The sequence below is a fragment of the Podarcis pityusensis genome (genome assembly GCF_964106645.2).
Source record: "Podarcis pityusensis genome assembly, chromosome: 2".
NCBI classification, from domain to species: Eukaryota; Metazoa; Chordata; class Lepidosauria; order Squamata; family Lacertidae; genus Podarcis; species Podarcis pityusensis.
In genome coordinates this window covers 33,534,365-33,551,963 of record NC_138029.1, presented here as the reverse complement: position 1 = coordinate 33,551,963, position 17,599 = coordinate 33,534,365, and the positions used below count along the sequence as shown (strand labels likewise).

At 45.6% G+C, this 17,599-nt stretch overlaps 2 protein-coding genes and 1 long non-coding RNA gene across 14 annotated transcripts in view; 2 read left to right on the top strand and 1 right to left on the bottom strand.

Moving 5' to 3' along the window:
- The window catches only part of EPN3 (epsin 3), a 36,541-nt gene extending 33,132 nt beyond the window's left edge, over positions 1-3,409 (top strand). For 6 of the 8 annotated variants that reach the window (XM_080993773.1, XM_080993768.1, XM_080993772.1 and 3 more), the window contains 2 exons: positions 162-392; positions 1,177-3,409. In XM_080993773.1, coding sequence (XP_080849899.1) covers positions 162-392; positions 1,177-1,502 — 557 coding nt within the window. In that variant the 3' untranslated portion in view covers positions 1,503-3,409. The remainder of the gene's footprint in view (positions 1-161; positions 393-1,176) is intronic. The other 2 variants (XM_080993775.1, XM_080993771.1) reach the window with 1 other exon arrangement.
- LOC308470694 lies at positions 2,871-9,548 on the bottom strand. The gene is made up of 2 exons (XR_013982564.1): positions 8,922-9,548; positions 2,871-7,577 (listed from the first exon to the last, which is right to left on the bottom strand). It is a non-coding gene; the product is annotated as an uncharacterized lncRNA (long non-coding RNA).
- A 106-nt stretch (positions 9,549-9,654) lies between these two features.
- Positions 9,655-17,599, top strand: part of SPATA20 (spermatogenesis associated 20) — a 53,883-nt gene continuing 45,938 nt past the window's right edge. Inside the window, exons 1-3 of one of the 5 annotated variants that reach the window (XM_080993733.1) lie at positions 9,655-9,842; positions 13,472-13,609; positions 15,317-15,381. In XM_080993733.1, coding sequence (XP_080849859.1) covers positions 9,751-9,842; positions 13,472-13,609; positions 15,317-15,381 — 295 coding nt within the window. In that variant the 5' untranslated portion in view covers positions 9,655-9,750. Of the gene's footprint in view, positions 10,007-11,762; positions 11,945-13,471; positions 13,610-15,316; positions 15,382-17,599 lie in introns of those variants that run through there. The other 4 variants (XM_080993737.1, XM_080993736.1, XM_080993734.1 and 1 more) reach the window with 4 other exon arrangements.

The window sequence follows — 17,599 nt, the reverse complement described above, 5'->3', positions numbered from 1 at the left end:
CTTCATCTGAAGATGAGCCAATACAGTACATCTAAGAAAGGACTGAATAATTAATTGATTAAATGAGAACCCAGCAGGAAATGTGGGGCAAACCATGGAGTATCTCAGTGAAAAGGAACAGAAATAACACATCCTCCCTCTCTCTCTCTTATTGTTGGTAGATGTGGACCTGTTTGGTGACCTTATTCCAAGCACGAAAGAGAATGGAGTCAAGAATAAGGACGTTTTTGATATTGCAGGTTTAGGAGACTCTCTTCCTGATTCAAAGAAGGAGAAGAAAGACAGCAAAACGCCAGAGGCCTTTCTTGGCCCAAATGCCTCTTCTTTGGTTAATCTGGACTCCTTGGTCACAGCCCCTCAGAACCTGATGTCTCGTAATCCATTTCTGGCAGGTAGGCCTTATAGGCAGAATAGATCCATTAGCAATTTTGTCCCACAGTTTTGCCCAGAGTTTTGTAACGTGGCTGGCCCTACCATTAGGCCAACTGGGGTGGCAGCTGCCCCAGGCAGCAGATGGGAGGTAGTGTTCATGTGATGGACAGAACCGTGTGTGTCACATGGCTGCCCTACACTCCTGGAGCTAGCCTACTGACCTCAGGTGCAGTGGAAGATGCTTTCTTATTGCCAGTCTAATCAGTTTGGTCAGTGTTTATATGTGGAATGGGGGGGGGGTCCATTTACCATTTGCTTCGGGCAGCAACATGCCTTGTCTCAATCTTGTTTGGTGCCCACATTTGATTGCACTCAGCCTAGCACATTAGTTCCCCATTGTACAGTCCGCTCCCTAACGCCTGCCACACAGAGCTGCTATTCTTCCTCCCCTCCTCTTTTTACTGGGCCCCTTTCTTCACTGAAACCAGTCCTTGTCAGAAATTTCAGACTTCTTCCATACTAGGCATGTTGATATTTGCCAGTTGCCGTGATTGGTGCTCAGGCCTTCTCTGCTTTTGACTCCAAAACTTGGAACTCAAAATATGTGGCAAAATGGGAACCCTCAGGAACACGTTTCCACACTTTCCTTATTTAACATTAGAGTGTTTGGGTCACATGGTTGTAGATACTGCCATATTTGTGTGCATTTTTTAAAAAACAGGGGGAGGGGAGCTTCACTTCCTTGGCCTCTGACCTTTGGAATGTTGTGCTGATGGCTTCTCTCCCTCCCTCTCCTTCTTCCAGGTCTCAGCACACCTTCTCCCACCAACCCATTCAACGTCATGGACCAGCCCAAACCAACTCTCAACCAGATGCGGACCAGCTCCCCAGTGCCCACCATAGCTATGGGGATGACCATGAACTCCATGACCTACAGTGCATCACTCCCTCTCCCACTCAGCAGCATCCCACCAGCAATGGCCCTCCCGGCCTCCATGAGTGCCTTCCCTCAGACTGGAGCAGGGCCTTTCCCTGAGCTACCTGGCAACTTGCCTCAACCTCTCCTACCACTGTCTGGCTCAGGTCCCCCGCCACTACCTTCTCAAGGCGGTATGAACCCTTTCCTCTGAGAAGACTCTTGTTGGTGTCATGCAAACTGTTCTCTTGCTCCTTCCCCAGCTGCTATGGAAAACCTCCCATGCAAAATGGCTTTGTGGGCACATTAGTTTTGATGGGGGTGGGGGGAAACGTCTCCCTGGAAACTCTTCTCTAGTTTCTGCCTAAGCCAAAGAGATTCATAAGCAAGAATCTCCTTGTTTGGTGGCCTACAGAAGAACCAATCGCTCCATCATGTTGAACATTGCCTGGAGTCTGCTGCCTCTGATGGAGAACTGGGACATCCCTGCCACTAGCTGGCCTTGTTTTGATGGGTACCCAGGAGATAGGAGATCTTTTAAGAAGGGCTTGAGTTTTCAAGGGTCTTCATTCTCCAGTGCTTTTATGTTGGTACACACAGAGGCTAGGATAAAATAAAAATTAACTCATGGAAGATTGTCCCTTCAGAGGGAAGGGAATCAAATTATTTCGTAACCTGCATGGAAAACACAAAAACATTTTGCCAAGGCTTGCAGTGGCACTGCGTGCATGACAGTCTCACTTCTGGAAATCAGGATAGGTCAGCAAGTATAGCACTGTTATACATTAGAGGAGGAAATCCAATTTCTTTTTCCACAGTCACTTTCACTGGGTCCCTTAATGAAGGGCAGTCTCTTCCTCAGTTGCTCTTGTCCTCCAGTTACACTATGGGGGGGGGGGAATAGATATATTCAGAAGTCTGCAACTAGAAAACCTTCCTGACTGTAAAAATAAACAGCAGCAGCAGCAAGACCAACTGCATATACATTCTTCTTTGTGCACCCTTCATTCTGCTTACAATTTTTGGAGCAAAGTTGATAAGTTTTGAGACTGGTTATGGGAAGGAGGTGTAACCGCATCAAGAACAACCTGACCACTGGAAGTCTGGCCAACCTTTTCTGGCTTCTAATTCTTGAGCAGCAAATTTGCCCAAATTACTAACCAGGCTAGAAACTTGCCTTGCAAAAAAAAAAAGGCCCTGAACTCGGATGCTCAGGATTCTGAAGAAGCATTACACTTTGCACTAGGAGAGCACAATTCTCAGTTTCACTCGTTTCTGCCCAGATGTTCCTTCATTCCAAATCCGATGTCTCTGCCAATTGCGTTTCTGCCTCCTTCAGTCCGAACGACGTTTTCCTTTGACCCCTCAGTAATCATTTGAGGAATCCAGTTTCTCCTTTGTTATCATCATGGACAACCTCTTAGTTATATGCCTGATCACAGACTTTTGTTGCTGTCCCCAGCGCCTACCTCTCAAGCCCCAAACTCAAAAACATGGGATACCTGCGACTGAGGGGCACTCCAGAAAGTGCAGATTCCATAGTGGAAAAGGGTGTTTGAATGAACTTTGCGAAACTCACGAGGAAGTTCTGGACTGCTTTAATGGAGGCAAATGATGGAGGTCATTGTTTGAATATGATGTCGGGAATCCTGACTCCGTGATGATAAAACTTTATTATTGTGCTTGATGGCCTTGGAGCATTTCATTTTGGGGCTTAAACTTGCTTTAAAAACTCGAGAGAGAGAGAGAGAGATAAATGTATCAATAGGTGCGTTATCTTCAATTCAGCCAACCTCTCCTTCCAAGCTGGAATGGCAGAGACAGAGTGTATGTACAGCATGAAGTTAAATCCCAGTTACCAACTGTGTCTTAATCTAGGATTTCAGCATGCCAATACAAGATTCATCTGCAGGACAAGATGTTTGTGGAGCACTGATCCAGCTAGAATAAGCTTGAGGTGGGATGTGAATAGGGGGCCAGGCATGGAGAGCATTGTGGTACAATCATTGAAGTTTTGTTGCCTATGCTTAAGCAATCACCATACCAATACAACTTTTCTGGCTATAATGGAACATAAAGAGGGGGGAGGGAAATAAGAAGTCAATAAAAAGTTCAAATATGCTTGAGGTTTCACATTTCATAATGGATTTCTTTTCTGTGTTAAATCACCTTCCTTCTCTTTGGGTTTGATCAAGGGGGTCTCAACTAAGGTTGCACACTTTTCGAAGGAAAAGAGTGGCTTGTGGGGAGGAGGTGTCCTGCTGTCTTTTAATAGCCTGACTATTTACTTCTTTTATGCCTGCACACTGCCTCTATTGGCAGCTGCTTCAGTTACATCTTTGTTTTAAAACTAGGGTTTCTTCTTTCCAGCTATACAGCCCACTCAATTCAGAGCCAGGCCAAAGCTCTTTGGTCTCAGTATAAATGGACAATTGCCATGACATGACAGCACCATTCAAATATGGTTATGTGACAACAGTACAAAGACAATTCAGAGTGTCAGCAATGTCCCTTGCCCTCACTCTCAACAGGCAAACATTTTCCCACCTGCATGCAACTCCTTGTGAGCTTTGCTGACTATTCACTGTTGGAGAGAGCATGATAATGCAGTAGCTGGACCTCCAGGCTGTTTTGAAATGCCTTGACGGTGCAAATGTCCTTATGCTAATTAATAACTAGAATCCATGGTGCACCATGTGATCAAAAACAGGTAGATTTTTGAGCTCCTTGAGCAGTCTTCTTTAGCAACCTGTGTTGACAAACAAGATTGTAGTCTAGTGGAGCCTTTGTTATTTGCTAACTGCAGGAAGTTGAGTCCTTTCCGAGCTGAAATGAATGAAAGCTGCTAACTCAAGTTCAAAACAAATCAGCATACCTCTTGTTTGCCATGTTAAGGTAACAAGCTAGACATGTGCTGATTTGTTTTGAACTGCATTTGAGCGGCCTGGGTTTCTGCAGTCCATGCTAAAAAGAAGAATATTCAGCACTGGTCTATAGTTCCCCTTGAGATGAATGTAATGGAAAATTCACTGATGTTCTTGCTGGCAAATTAAAACCATTTACAGTCTTGCATGGCTGCATTCCCTGGGCATTTGTTTATTGCTTGCCAGCACAGGTAATGAGAGGGCATCACCTAGATCTTCCCCTGGGCAACAATTAACATGCTCTGACACTCTTTGGTTTAAAAGCAATCTCAAAAACAGGATTCTCTTTAATGCCTGCTACAGTTATTTCATTTACATTGGGTCAGGAAGACACAGGTTGCTTCTATGCCAGGGCCCATTAGCGTGGCCTTCTATAATGCTTCATTAGGAAGTCCTGGTTAGGAAAAGAACTCTGCAATGTTAATTAAAAGTTACCTACTTGTAGCTTCTGGTCATTTTATTGTTTGTTCAGGTTGCTGTAGGAGAATATCGGTGATGAAACGCAAAACAAAATAAAACAGAGATTCTATTAATGGTAATGAAGGGTATCAGTAATCCTGCTGCTGTGCTTAACAAGATGCAATAACACAGGCAGAAGTTTCAAGCAAGCTGTTAATTACAAGCACAGGAGCCCAAAAAAGTCTCACTATAACTTTGGCTGTCCACACTGGACAGGTTTGCACTACAATGGCATTTTGATGCAAAATGCCCCTCACCCCAACCACCCATAATACCAGTTGCTGGGACTCACAAGTGTGAAGAGTGCTGCTCTGATCTTTCTCTTAACCTATTTTGGAAGGGCCCAAATATAGCGATTAAAATAATCTCTTAGCTCAGTCACAAGAGAAGTCCTTTCTGTTTGACTCCAGCTATAGAACTTTGTAATGTTTCCAAAGGAACTTGGTTTTTTAAAACCATTCATTCGCAAGATTTAAATAATAGGTTTTGATGAACCCATTACTCAGCATTGAAACGTCTACATGTGTCACTGTATACCATGAGGTATGTATACTATGCTAGTAGAAAGGTATCTCATCTTTTCTAAGGGCATTATTATAGAAATAGATTTGCTTTGGAAATGGTTGCTGTAAAGTAAGCTGAGTGATAACCAGGGACAAAGCAGGGATGGGGAGCCTGTGGCACTTCAAATGTTGGACTACGCTCCCATCAACACCAGCCAGCATGGCCAATGGTCAGGGACAATAGACATTGTAGTCCAACATCATTTCGTGGGCCACGGGTTCCCCCCACCCCTTGCTCTTAGGGCAAGAGAAACGTAGTCAAAATGCAGAGTTGTTGGAAGGTTCGTAAAGGTAAAGGGACCCCTGACCATTAGGTCCAGTTGTGGCCGACTCTGAGGTTGCGGCGCTCATCTCGCTTTATTGGCCGAGGGAGCCGGAGTACAGCTTCCGGGTCATGTGTCCAGCATGACTAAGCCGCTTCTGGTGAACCAGAGCAGCGCACGGAAACGCCATTTACCTTCCCGCCGGAGCGGTACCTATTTATCTACTTGCACTTTGAGGTGCTTTCGAACTGCTAGGTGGGCAGGAGCAGGGACCGAGCAACGGGAGCTCACCCTGTTGCGGGGATTTGAACCGCCAACCTTCTGTTCGGCAAGTCCTAGGCTCTGTGGTTTAGACTACAGCGCCACCCGCATCCCGGAAGGTTCATAAGGATATCACAAATCACTGCTGTGAGAGGCTTAGAAATGAAGGTTGAGAAAGGAATGGGGAATATTTGTTTCCCCATATCTTCTTGACTCTAGCTCCATTAATCTCCAGCCGGCATGCTCAGTTGTCAGGGATGACGGGGGTTGCAGTTTAACAACATTTGGAGGGCCATAGATGGCCCACCCTGATATAAAGCAACAATAGTGGTGGGGTACGGAGGAGGATCTGTTTTAGGCTGTCTCTTGAGAAGTTAATGAATTATAACCCAATTAATAACGGGGTTTTGTGACTGGTTGCTATTCTGATTTTGTGAAAGCTTTTATCATAAATGATATCTGACCAGCACTGTGGCCCTCCACAATTTGAATCAATATAGTAGCTTGGAAAGTGTCATTTAAAATTAAAACAAGCAAACAAACCTTTAGGTGGATGAGATTAGACTATTTCAGTTAGATCTGTTTCTGCCCAGGCATGGGAAAAAACAGACTAGATTCCCAGTTTCAAATGGGCATGGGTGGGATTTAAATCTGATCATTAAGATGATGACACACAAGTTTGTGGGTACGTATACTCACTGACTTGGCAGTTCCCCAGCCAATATGCTCCATGTCTTTTATATGCTGACAGTATATAAAGCTCATATTCTGTGCCACCACTCTGAAACTTCAGAAAATGCTGCAGAGATTGGCTCCATCAGAGCTGCTGTTTTCATTAATGTATCTAACTGAAAAATGCATAGGGCGTTAAGGAATTTGCTGCCCCAAGAAGTAGCGACGGCCACCAATTTAGAAGGGAAATAGACAATGTAATGAACATTTAGGCTATTAATGGCCACTAGCCATGATGTAGATAGGTACATGCTACCTCCAGTCAGGACCAGAGTCAACATGCCTCTGAATATCAGTCCCTGGGGAACCGTTGTGGCACAAGCCCCCCATATTATCTTTTTGGGCTTTCCAGGTGCATCGTCCTGGTTGGCCACTGAGAGAAACAAGAAGCTCAGCTAGATGGTCTGATTCAGCAGCCTTTTTCTGAAGTGGCTTGCCTCCCTGGTTTTTCTAGCACCAAGCACCGTTTTTATTTGGACGGGTAGAAGTCGTGAGGGTGCTGTCTTTCTCCCTTTTCTGGCCCCCAAGGGCATTTTAAGGCAAGGGGTTAGAAGCAGTGATGTGGATGTGGTCCCTACTTGCTTCATAGGCTGTTTTTCGCATTTTTATTTATACTGTATTGGCCCGAATATAAGCCATACCTGCAAATAAGCCGCACCTTTAAAACTCAAGAAGAAGAAAAAAGACAACACCCAAATATAAGCCACCCGGTTAAAATTGTGTCTTATGCTGGTGTTGGTGGTCCTAGGAGCTACGCGCTGCTGTGGCGCCTGCCATCTTGCCTCACCAGAAGTCCCGTAAAAGCCAATTTTTGTAAGGTTGTGAATTTAAGCCGCACTTTTAACTTTTCATGGCAGGAATTTGGAAAAAAAGTGTGGCTTATATGCAGGCCAATACGGTAATAGTGGATAGGGTACAGCAAAAGGGATGCCTGCAACACTTGCCTTGTAGGTTGCCTTGCCTTCTTGTCCTAAAGGGTTGATAGTAATAATAATAATAATAGCCTCCAGGCAGCTCAAAGTGGCCTACATGGTTCTTCCCCTCTCGAGTATATTATCCTGGCAACAATCCTTTGAACCAGGTTAGGCTGAAAGACAGCGAGTGGCCCAAAATCGACCCTATCCAACCAATAAATTGCTTTGTTCTATAGGAAAACCAGTACGTACTGTACAGTACTCCCAATTTTGTTTTGAGCCACACCCTCATGGCAGCCATTTTGAGTCAAGCCACCCGCCTTGTGGCAGCCATTTTGTGACCAGTGCGCATGACATTCTCTCAACATTCCAAATATGCCACCGGGCCGAATAAAAGTTGGGTGACCTCTGTGAAGGCAATAATAATAAAGTTGCTACCATATAACCAGCAGGGGGCGTTTGTTCTGCTAAGAGTTTGGTGGCAAAGGAAGTTTGTCAAGTGCAATTTTGCCTACTGGAAGTGTTAAGAGCCATCTGCTTTCCTCTCCCACACATCACATTATAAAAAAGTATTTATTTAAACATGCTACAGTATAACTGTTCTATTTGTAAAAATTCTAAGTGTCTTACAAAGGGAAACAATACACCCCCAAATGAATTCAAAAATACACTTGTAAGGAGGAAAAAAACAAGAAGAAAACAGTGTGAAAAAACCACCAAAGGTTTACCTAAATAAAAATAGCATATATAGAAGCCAATTGTCTCAATCCATGGTAACGTGGACAGTGAAGCAGACAGAAGCTTGAAAAAAGACTGCAGTTCTGTGCACTCTTTACCAATTGCAAAATAAGCTACATGAAATGCAGTAGGATTTACTTCTAAGTAGACATGGATAGGTGGGAATTGCGTGCCTAACTTCAGGTTTTCAATGTGTTTCATGTTCATCATCTCAATAATCTTTAAAACAGCCTCGTATGGTAGGTCAGTAGAATATCCTCACCCTAAGCAGTGAAAGCCATGGCTTACCTAAGCTCCTGAAATCTGAATTTGTAGTACAGTGGTACCTCGGGTTACATACGCTTCAGGTTACATATGCTTCAGGTTACACACTCCACTAAGCAAGAAATAGTGCTTCAGATTAAGAACTTTGCTTCAGGATGAGAACATAAATCGGACTCCGGCGTCACGGTGGCAGCAGGAGGCCCCATTAGCTAAAGTGGTGCTTCAGGTTAAGAACAGTTTCAGGTTAAGTACGGACCTCTGGAACGAATTAAGTACTTAACCCGAGGTACCACTGTAGAGGTTTATCACAGATTTGAACAGCTCAATTCAAGCTGAAACTGGTTTTGGGGGGAAATGCCTCAAAATGCAGAATTGCGTAAGAAACAGCAGGATAGATATGGATTGTAGCTAAAATCATGTGTAAACCACTTCCCAAACTAGTAGTGAGAGTGCACTGGATGCAGAATTAACCAGAGTGTGTACACAACCGAAGTCCCACTGAATTCAATGCTTACTTATGAATAGACACGTATGAGATTGCAGTTAATTTGTGTGGTATTATATTGGTTGTGGCTTTCATATTGTTCTTAGTTTTGCTCAGACAGGCATTATTTCCGTTTGTTGCCGTTTTTAAAATTCTTCCAGTCACTTCGATTTCCTATCTGGGCCAGCTGTTGCCTCAGCAATCCGGTTTTTGCCTCTCCTTGAAATATGCTGACTTAAATTTGCATTTTATTCTTTTTGCAGGGTAGAAATCAGGTTTTTGTTGCTGCTCTTCTATAGACGACACAGAGCCATAATTAAGTCTAGCCTCATGTCACAGACTACTCCTCCCAACCCCAAAAATCTATATATAAGGAAAACAAGCCCGTCTCTCTATCGTCCCCGGGCAACCCTCCTCCACCAGCTGCCTCTGCAACAAAGTACTTTGTCTCCTACCATCTTATTTAAAAGTTCTAGAAAAAAAACACAACTTTTTATTCTCATGGGCACCTCTGCCAGCTTCACCCCTCCCCCTCAGTATGCACAAATAGTAAGTCAATGATCAAAAGTCAGCTAGGCACCCGAGGAGGTTAATATGCTGAATACGTTTCCCGGGCCTTGGATGAACTTCCTTCCTCTCCCGGTTCAAACCAGATTCACACCCGTTCCCTGACCCTTGCTCTGGCTGGCGCTTCTTGCACCGCTACCCGAGGATCCGGAATAACTCCCACCTCCCAAGCCCGGCTATAGAGAGAGCCAGGCTCCTCCTCCCTAGGCGAGCGGCATTGCCTGTCTCTGCCCGCCAAACCCGCTCCGGGGGATCCCTTTCAGGGCCGCCCTTCGTTGCCCAGCAGCGGGGCCATGATCTCCGCCCCGGTCGCGCTCTTGCGCCGCGCTGGGGGCCGCCTGCTGCTCCGCCGGGCTGGGCTCAGCCGAACCTCCTGGGCTCGCAGGTACCGGGCCGTGCAGGCGAGCGACGCCGCTTTACCACCCTCCCGGCCCCGGGAGACTTCTAGATCCGGATTGGCGACGTGCTGGTGTTTGTTTACATGCAGATAGCAGCAGCCCAGCTGGCTGGCTGGCGTCTCCGGGTCTGTTTTGGCTCCCTCCCTGCCTTGTCAGTCCCTGGGTGACTCCGCAGGGGAGCTTCGGCCTTCCAAATAGCCTTTGCATGGGGGCGGGGGGTGGAACTGAACAGGCTTGGCTGCTGCGGATTGCACCGCACGTTGGCGTTGCTTGGCCCAATGCATTTAGCTCTACGGGGGAAGCGGTGGCGATGTGGTTTCGCTTTGGGGCGCCACCCCTATAGAAGAGCATGGCATGTGCCCTCTTCTCCGCCCCCCTCGTCCCGCCCCCCAGCCGACATAGACGGCGAGCTTCGCTCACTCACACTCAGACCCCCTTTGCCCCCTTGTAAGTAGGACAGGGGCGGAAGCCAGTGGCCCTCTATATGTGTTGTTTGGACTACAGCTCCCATCATCCCCTCCTCACACCATTGCCATGGGGCTGATGGGAGTTGAAGTTAGGCAGCGTCCGAAAGGCACCAGGTTCGCCAGTCCTGCAAATAGAGGAGGTTTGAGCTAAACGGCGCTTTTGAATTTCTACTCGACCCTTCAGTATTTTTCCTGAGGGGCTCCATGGCTGGTTTCCTGTCTGGTTCTGCTTCTTGTTGCAGTTTTCTTTTGCTCTGCCGTGCTCTACTGCAGATTTATCCGCCGGTCTAACAGAGCGCAGAGAATATTTCAGTTTCTCTTTCCGCCGTCGCGCTTCATTGCATTGTTGGTGTTGTGTTTACAGTTCCTGCTGCTCCCAGATCTCTAGCCACACCTACCTATCGCTTGCTCAGAGTACCTGTAATATGACACTTGGATCTTGTGCTATACACCCACTGCACTCCATCATATTGCACATTTACAGATGCTCTGAAGGAATATAGTTACTAGAGACTGTTGCTCTCCCTAAGTGGCCAGCTTAATCACTTGGAGAGAGAGTGGAGTACTGCAGAGGTTTCACCCTAAGATGGCTAGTTTCCACCATTTTTAATACCTTCAGCTCAATCTCTTCATTATGTTGCACAGTTTTGATTGGACATATTTTTGGGACTGCAAAGCTGACTTGGAAATTTTTCAGGATTCCAAGATCTTTGTATCATCTTTCACACACCCCTCCCTCTTGAAGCGTCTTGACCTCGGAATTGCAAGGCCTTTTTTGGTTATGTAACTCAAAGGTCATGGTCTCAGCCCTCCATGGGGCCTTTAGGATCTAGGCAAATGGACACAGCTGTGCAGTAACATGCAATTTCATCTCCCAATTTTAATCTGATGCAAGTCCTGTTTATAGCCATCAGTCACTGGAACTTGCTTTTCCTGACTTTGGCAACCTTGCAGAGCTACCTTTCCCAAGATTCATCCTTTCTTCTCTCATTCGCACAAATTTTATTGATTACATTAAATACAGTAATACTATAAAGAATGAACAGTATGCATGAATATATTCCAGACCCATTTTGCAAAGTAATATGTAACTTAATACAGTATAGTCCATGATGCAGGTGTATCCCTAAACATACATTCAGATGAAGACACCTGTTTGTTAAGTGCACAAGGTCCTTTTTAAAAAGGTGCATACGTGTAAAACACCTGAAGTTTAGACCTAAAACATGACACATATAGCCTTAAGATGCATCCTATGAGATATATAATGTAGTGTTGAGTCTCCCGAAATACTTTTAAACGGTCTCCGTATTTGCTTCATTCCTTTCAAAGGAGCTGACCTGAAGCTTTTCCAAGACTGCGCTTGCTCCACCCTCTGCAGGAAAAGTGAATTCTGATTGGTTAGACACAAATCACGTTTCCGGAATGTGGGTGGAGTCAACACTATTTTGAAAATCCGCATCTCTGGTGTGGTTTCCTTGTGATGGCAAGGGTAACCAAGTGACTTTAAGGAAGAGACGAGAGAGGCTTCCCTGTCAAATTTTAAATAGAAGCAAGAGCAGGGAGTCTGCAAGGCGTTTTCTACTTAGCCGTGTTTAACAGAACTATGATTGTTCTGAAATGTGAGATCTATTTACATTAAGTGAAGCTGTGCTGCTTTAGAAATAACGGATATCTGAATATAAGGGATGTGTGGCAGCTTTAAAGAGGAGACAGCTTGATGTCGTAGTCCAGTTTGGTTGTGTATCTTCAATTTCCTGTGGGGCTGTTTGCTCTTAGAACTCTCCTTTAGATCTCAACTGTAACTTCAGGAACTGGTACCTGAATTTGCTTTGCTTTCTTCATCCCTCTTCATTCCCTTTTCCTTTCGTACTGTGCCTATTAGACTGTGAGACTGTGGAAAGGAACGGGCTTACCTTTTAATCTCTGCACAACGCTTTTAAACACAGTGTAATTGATAATGAATACTTTAGAATCAAGACATTCCTGGGCCAAGGAATTATGAGCATGGCCTATTGCGAGTGCATTATAGTAACATTCGACAGAGATAACGATTTGGGGAAAATGTATACATTGGCGGAAAGCTTGGGAGCGATAAAGAGGAGATGTGTTTGTGGTTGGTCTTGTAAATTGAGGCATGGGAGGGAGGGTGGGTGAGGTATAACTGAAGGCTGCGCATGGCACATGGCAGTGGCTCAGTAGGGCTTCAGGGAAGAGATACTCTCAGCTCTACCTACAGGTGCCAGGACTTCTGCATGTCTTGGGCTATAGCCAAAGTTTGCTCCAATCAACCAAAGCTGGTAAAAAAAAAGAAAGGTAAAGGACCCCTGGATGGTTAAGTCCAGTCAAAGATGACTATGAGGTTGTGGCTCTCATCTCACTTTCAGGCTGAGGGAGCCGGCGTTTGTCCACAGACAGCTTTCCAGGTCATGTGGCCAGCATGACTAAACCACTTCTGGTGCAATGGAACACTGTGATGGAAACCAGAGTGCATGGAAACTCCGTTTACCTTCCTGCCACAGTGGTACCTATTCATCTACTTGCACTGGTGTGCTTCCGAACTGCTAGGTTGGCAGAGGCTAGGACAGAGCAACGAGAGCTCACTCCATCACAGGGATTTGAACCGCCGACCTTCCGATCGGCAAGCCCAAGAGGCTCAGTGATTTAGACCACAGCACCACCCGCGTCCCTTTTACCAAAGCTGGTATTGTGAACCTAACATGAGAAAATCCCTGTCATGCAGCAGCTGAATCACTGGAGAAGGAGAGATGCTTTTCTTTCAGCTGTGGCGCAGCTCCCTCACAACCACAACAACACTTGCTGCCATAGGCCTCCTCCAGGAGGGAGCTCCACCCCAAGAGAGGTTCTGTGCCTGAAGTCAACAGGCATGGTATACCTTGGGGTTGGCAGCAGGCCCCTGAGGATAGCCCCAGGCTTCAGTTTCATTGCTCGCAGTCCTAGGCTTGCTTCTTCAGACAGACAAGCCTACATTGTTTACTAATATAATGCAGACCGAGTCTGTGCAGATGCTGATCTCATTGAGAGGTGTGTCGGCCTCACAGACAGGCCTGGCACTGGAGCTAATCCAGATCTTAGGGCTATGGGGATTAGCCTAGCTAATAGCCTTCTGTCTGTGTTTGGTGTTGCAGATCTATACAACTGAGAGCAGCCTTGGCCATGGCCACGGGAGGGAAGGGCAGCCAGTCTAGCACTGCTCGTCCCACGAACCGTCTGATCTACGAGAAGTCTCCTTACCTCCTTCAGCATGCCCATAACCCTGTTGACTGGTAAGAGATGCTTTCTTTTCATGGGCTGAGAGGAGGGAGGCATGTTGGGTGGGCTTTAGGGAAAACAAACTCGGAATTTCATGGATGCTTTTCTGCAGGAAATAGAGCCTCCCTCTCCCACTCTCAACTGCTCCCAAGCCTCCTATTCTCCACCTCATTTCACCTTTGCTTCTACATGGTTCTCTCTGACCTCTTTCAGTCTCCCCCTAAACATACTGTTTCCAGGAAGCTTCTTCCTTAACACTTTCTGTAGTCTCATCCTCTACTGAAACAAAACTTAGGAATGTAGAGCTATATTTGTTTGCATAACTACCCCCTAAACAGATTTTTGAAAACTTAATTCTTCTTCTTCTTCTTCTTGGTGTGATTTTTCCATTGTTTGAATGATCTTTTATGCGACTCAGTCCTTGCTGCTGCTATTTTGAGTTCCGGTTACCATTGTCCTTAAAAAAAAATTGTATATGATGATCTCTCTTACTGTACACTACGCTGAGTACATCTTCTTATAGGGCATAACTGAAACGAATGGATACACAACTAATAAGTGAATTATGTGACGTTTGTTTGGCTTTGGGCACTGACTTCCTACCCTGAGCTGAGTACACAAACTTACAATGCTACTGAAGATCAGAAACATGTTTGTGCTTTATGTTTCAAGGCTTAAGCTCCCTCTCTGACTGCACTGAAACTGTTATATCATGGCTTAGTAAGCCTTTTTGCCCGCTCACGAAACCTCATGGCTCCTGCCCTTGTGAGAAGGGATTTGTGGGCAGAAGGCTTGTTCCAACTTGGTTGAGATGTGAGCATCCACACCTGCCCCATGTTCTGCAATACTTCTGCAGTTTTGACTATGGAACTAGAGCCTCTAAATCTGCTGTTGTACAACATGATTCCCCCCAAAGTGCCTGCAGAATAGAAGTGAGATGCTTCCTATAGTTGTTCAACACCCAGAGAGCTACATCTAATTTCTAGCGGTCCATGGGGATTTAAAACCAACAATCCTAAGTAAGTATAGCTAGTCTTCTGCCAAATGATCCTCAGCAGTAACAGCCCCCCCTAACATGCTAGGAGATCAGCCAGGTGTTTCGGCCTCCACAGCTGGGTGTGTCTATAGGTAAAAGGTAAAGGTAAAAGACCCCCGGACAGTTAAGTCCAGTCAAAGGTGACTGTGGGGTTGCGGCGCTCATCTCGCTTTTCAGGCCGAGTGAGCCAGTGTTGGTCCGCAGAAAGTTTTCCAGGTCATGTGGCCAGCATGACTAAATTGCTTCTGGTGCAACGGAGCACCGTGATGGAAACCAGAGCGCATGGAAACACTGTTTACTTTTTCGCCGCAGCAGTACCTATTTATCTACTTGTACTGGTGTGCTTTCAAACTGCTAGGTTGGCAGAAGCTAGGACAGAGCAACAGGAGCTCACCCTGTCACAGGGATTTGAACCGCTAACCTTCCAATCAGCAAGCCCAAGAGGCTCAGTGGTTTAGACCACAGCGCCACCTGCGTCCCTTCTGGGGTGTGGTAATAGCAGTGTAGCAAACACATCATCTACAGACATAGTGGCAACTGAAAAGACCTTGTGTGTAATGGGAAGGATCAGGGTTTAATCAATGAACTGCTTAATATCAACTGCTTGCATGAAATATAGGCATATTGATTTGAGTGATTATAAACATAAATCCTGGCATATTTCTCCTCTTTCTCTTCCCCTCAGGTATCCTTGGGGTCAGGAAGCCTTTGATAAAGCAAAGAGAGAAGATAAGCTGATATTTCTATCTGGTAACAAATGAACTTCTTCGTTTTATGCTACCCCTACATGCACATTTACGACTTTAAAAAGCACATGCACATATCTGTGAGTTCTTAAAAGCATAGAGAAGAATGTCTCCTTCTCCTTCTCCTCCTCATTTTAATTTTATTCCATTCTTCAGCTGAAAACGCTCCCGAGTGACTTACATACAAATGAAAAAGCAACAGTGAGGAAACAACCCCTGCTTTCAAGCTTAAAAGACACGACATGAAAAGAAAAAGGGATGGGGAGGGAGAAGGGGAAAACAAGCAGACTCTGGCACCAGCTCTGATAGTTACAGTTCTTGTAGCAACCAGCTGGCATGGAGGCTGCCCAGGTAGCCTGGCAGAATGGCTATGGCTAGGTTTCAGCTGAGGAACAGTCAAAGGCAGCTGGTCTCTCAGCAGGGCCCATGAAATAGCCTTGCTTCCCTCCTCTCCATCTGCTGCAGCCTGACAGGACGGCTGCTGCGCAGTGACAATGCTTACTTACTTGAAAACTGCTTGAAATATGAAACAAATGTTTGTGCTTGGAAGAATAAATATCGTCCAAATTGGGTGCTCATCTGCTGGGCGCTCCCTTGCTTTCAATGAGCTGCTTTCTGGGAGAAGGCGGGGCAGTATTTTTCCTGGCCTTGTAGTTTGCATCTGCAAAAGAAGAGCACAGGAAATACTTGTGAGGATAAGCTACTCAGCCTACCTACCTTGTGAAGCTCATAAATTTACTAGTGGAGGAGCAGATCCGGTATCTGGGAATTGCTCCAATTTGAGTTTCAAGCAGATGGGGATTTGGAGCTTGGGTACACGTTAGAGTAATACTGGGAGTCTTGGATTTCTTCATTTAAGCAATTCTAACAGCACAGGGGTATGCATGTTTACTCAAAAATAAGTGTGCAGAGGAGTGGAATCTAAAAATATTTCTTCCCCTCCCCTGACCTCCTCCTGCTTTTTGAATTTACATTATAAGCAACTTAACTTATAGAAGTTTACTATAGTATGGGGATAACCTTCCAAGTAGAATCATAGAATCATAGAGTTGGAAGAGACTACAAGGGCCATCGAGTCCAACCCCCTGCCAAGCAGGAAACACCATGAGAGCACTCCTGACATATGGTTGTCAAGCTTCTGCTTAAAGACCTCCAAAGAAGGAGACTCCACCACACTCCCTGGCAGCAAATTCCACTGTTGAACAGCTCTTACTGTCAGGAAGTTCTTCCTAATGTTTAGGTGGAATCTTCTTGCTTGTAGTTTGGATCCATTGCTCCGTGTCCGCTTCTCTGGAGCAGCAGAAAACAACCTTTCTCCCTCCTCTATGTGACATCCTTTTATATATTTGAACATGGCTATCATATCACCCCTTAACCACCTCTTCTCCAGGCTAAACATGCCCAGCTCCCTTAGCCGTTCCTCATAAGGCATCGTTTCCAGGCCTTTGACCATTTTGGTTGCCCTCCTCTGGACACGTTCCAGTTTGTCAGTGTCCTTCTTGAACTGTGGTGCCCAGAACTGGACACAGTACTCCAGGTGAGGTCTGACCAGAGCAGAATACAGTGGCACTATTACTTCCCTTGATCTAGATGCTATACTCCTATTGATGAGGCCCAGAATTGCATTGGCTTTTTTAGCTGCCGCGTCACACTGTTGGCTCATGTCAAGTTTGTGGTCAACCAAGACTCCTAGATCCTTTTCACATGTACTGCTCTCAAGCCAGGTGTCCCCCATCTTGTATTTGTGCCTCTCATTTTTTTTGCCCAAGTGCAATACTTTACATTTCTCCCTGTTAAAATTCATCTTGTTTGTTTTGGCCCAGTTCTCTAATCTGTCAAGGTCGTTTTGAAGTGTGATCCTGTCCTCTGGGGTGTTAGCCACCCCTCTCAGTTTGGTGTCATCTGCAAATTTGATCAGGATGCCCTTGAGTCCATCATCCAAGTCGTTGATAAAGATGTTGAATAAGACCGGGCCCAAGACAGAACCCTGTGGCACCCCACTAGTCACTCTTCTCCAGGATGAAGAGGAACCATTGATGAGCACCCTTTGGGTTCGGTCAGTCAGCCAGTTACAAATCCACTGAGTGGTAGCATAGTCAAGACCGCATTTTACCAGCTTCTTTACGAGAATATCATGGGGCACCTTGTCAAATGCCTTGCTGAAATCAAGGTAGGCTACATCCACTGTGTTCCCTTCATCTACTAGGCTTGTAATTCTGTCA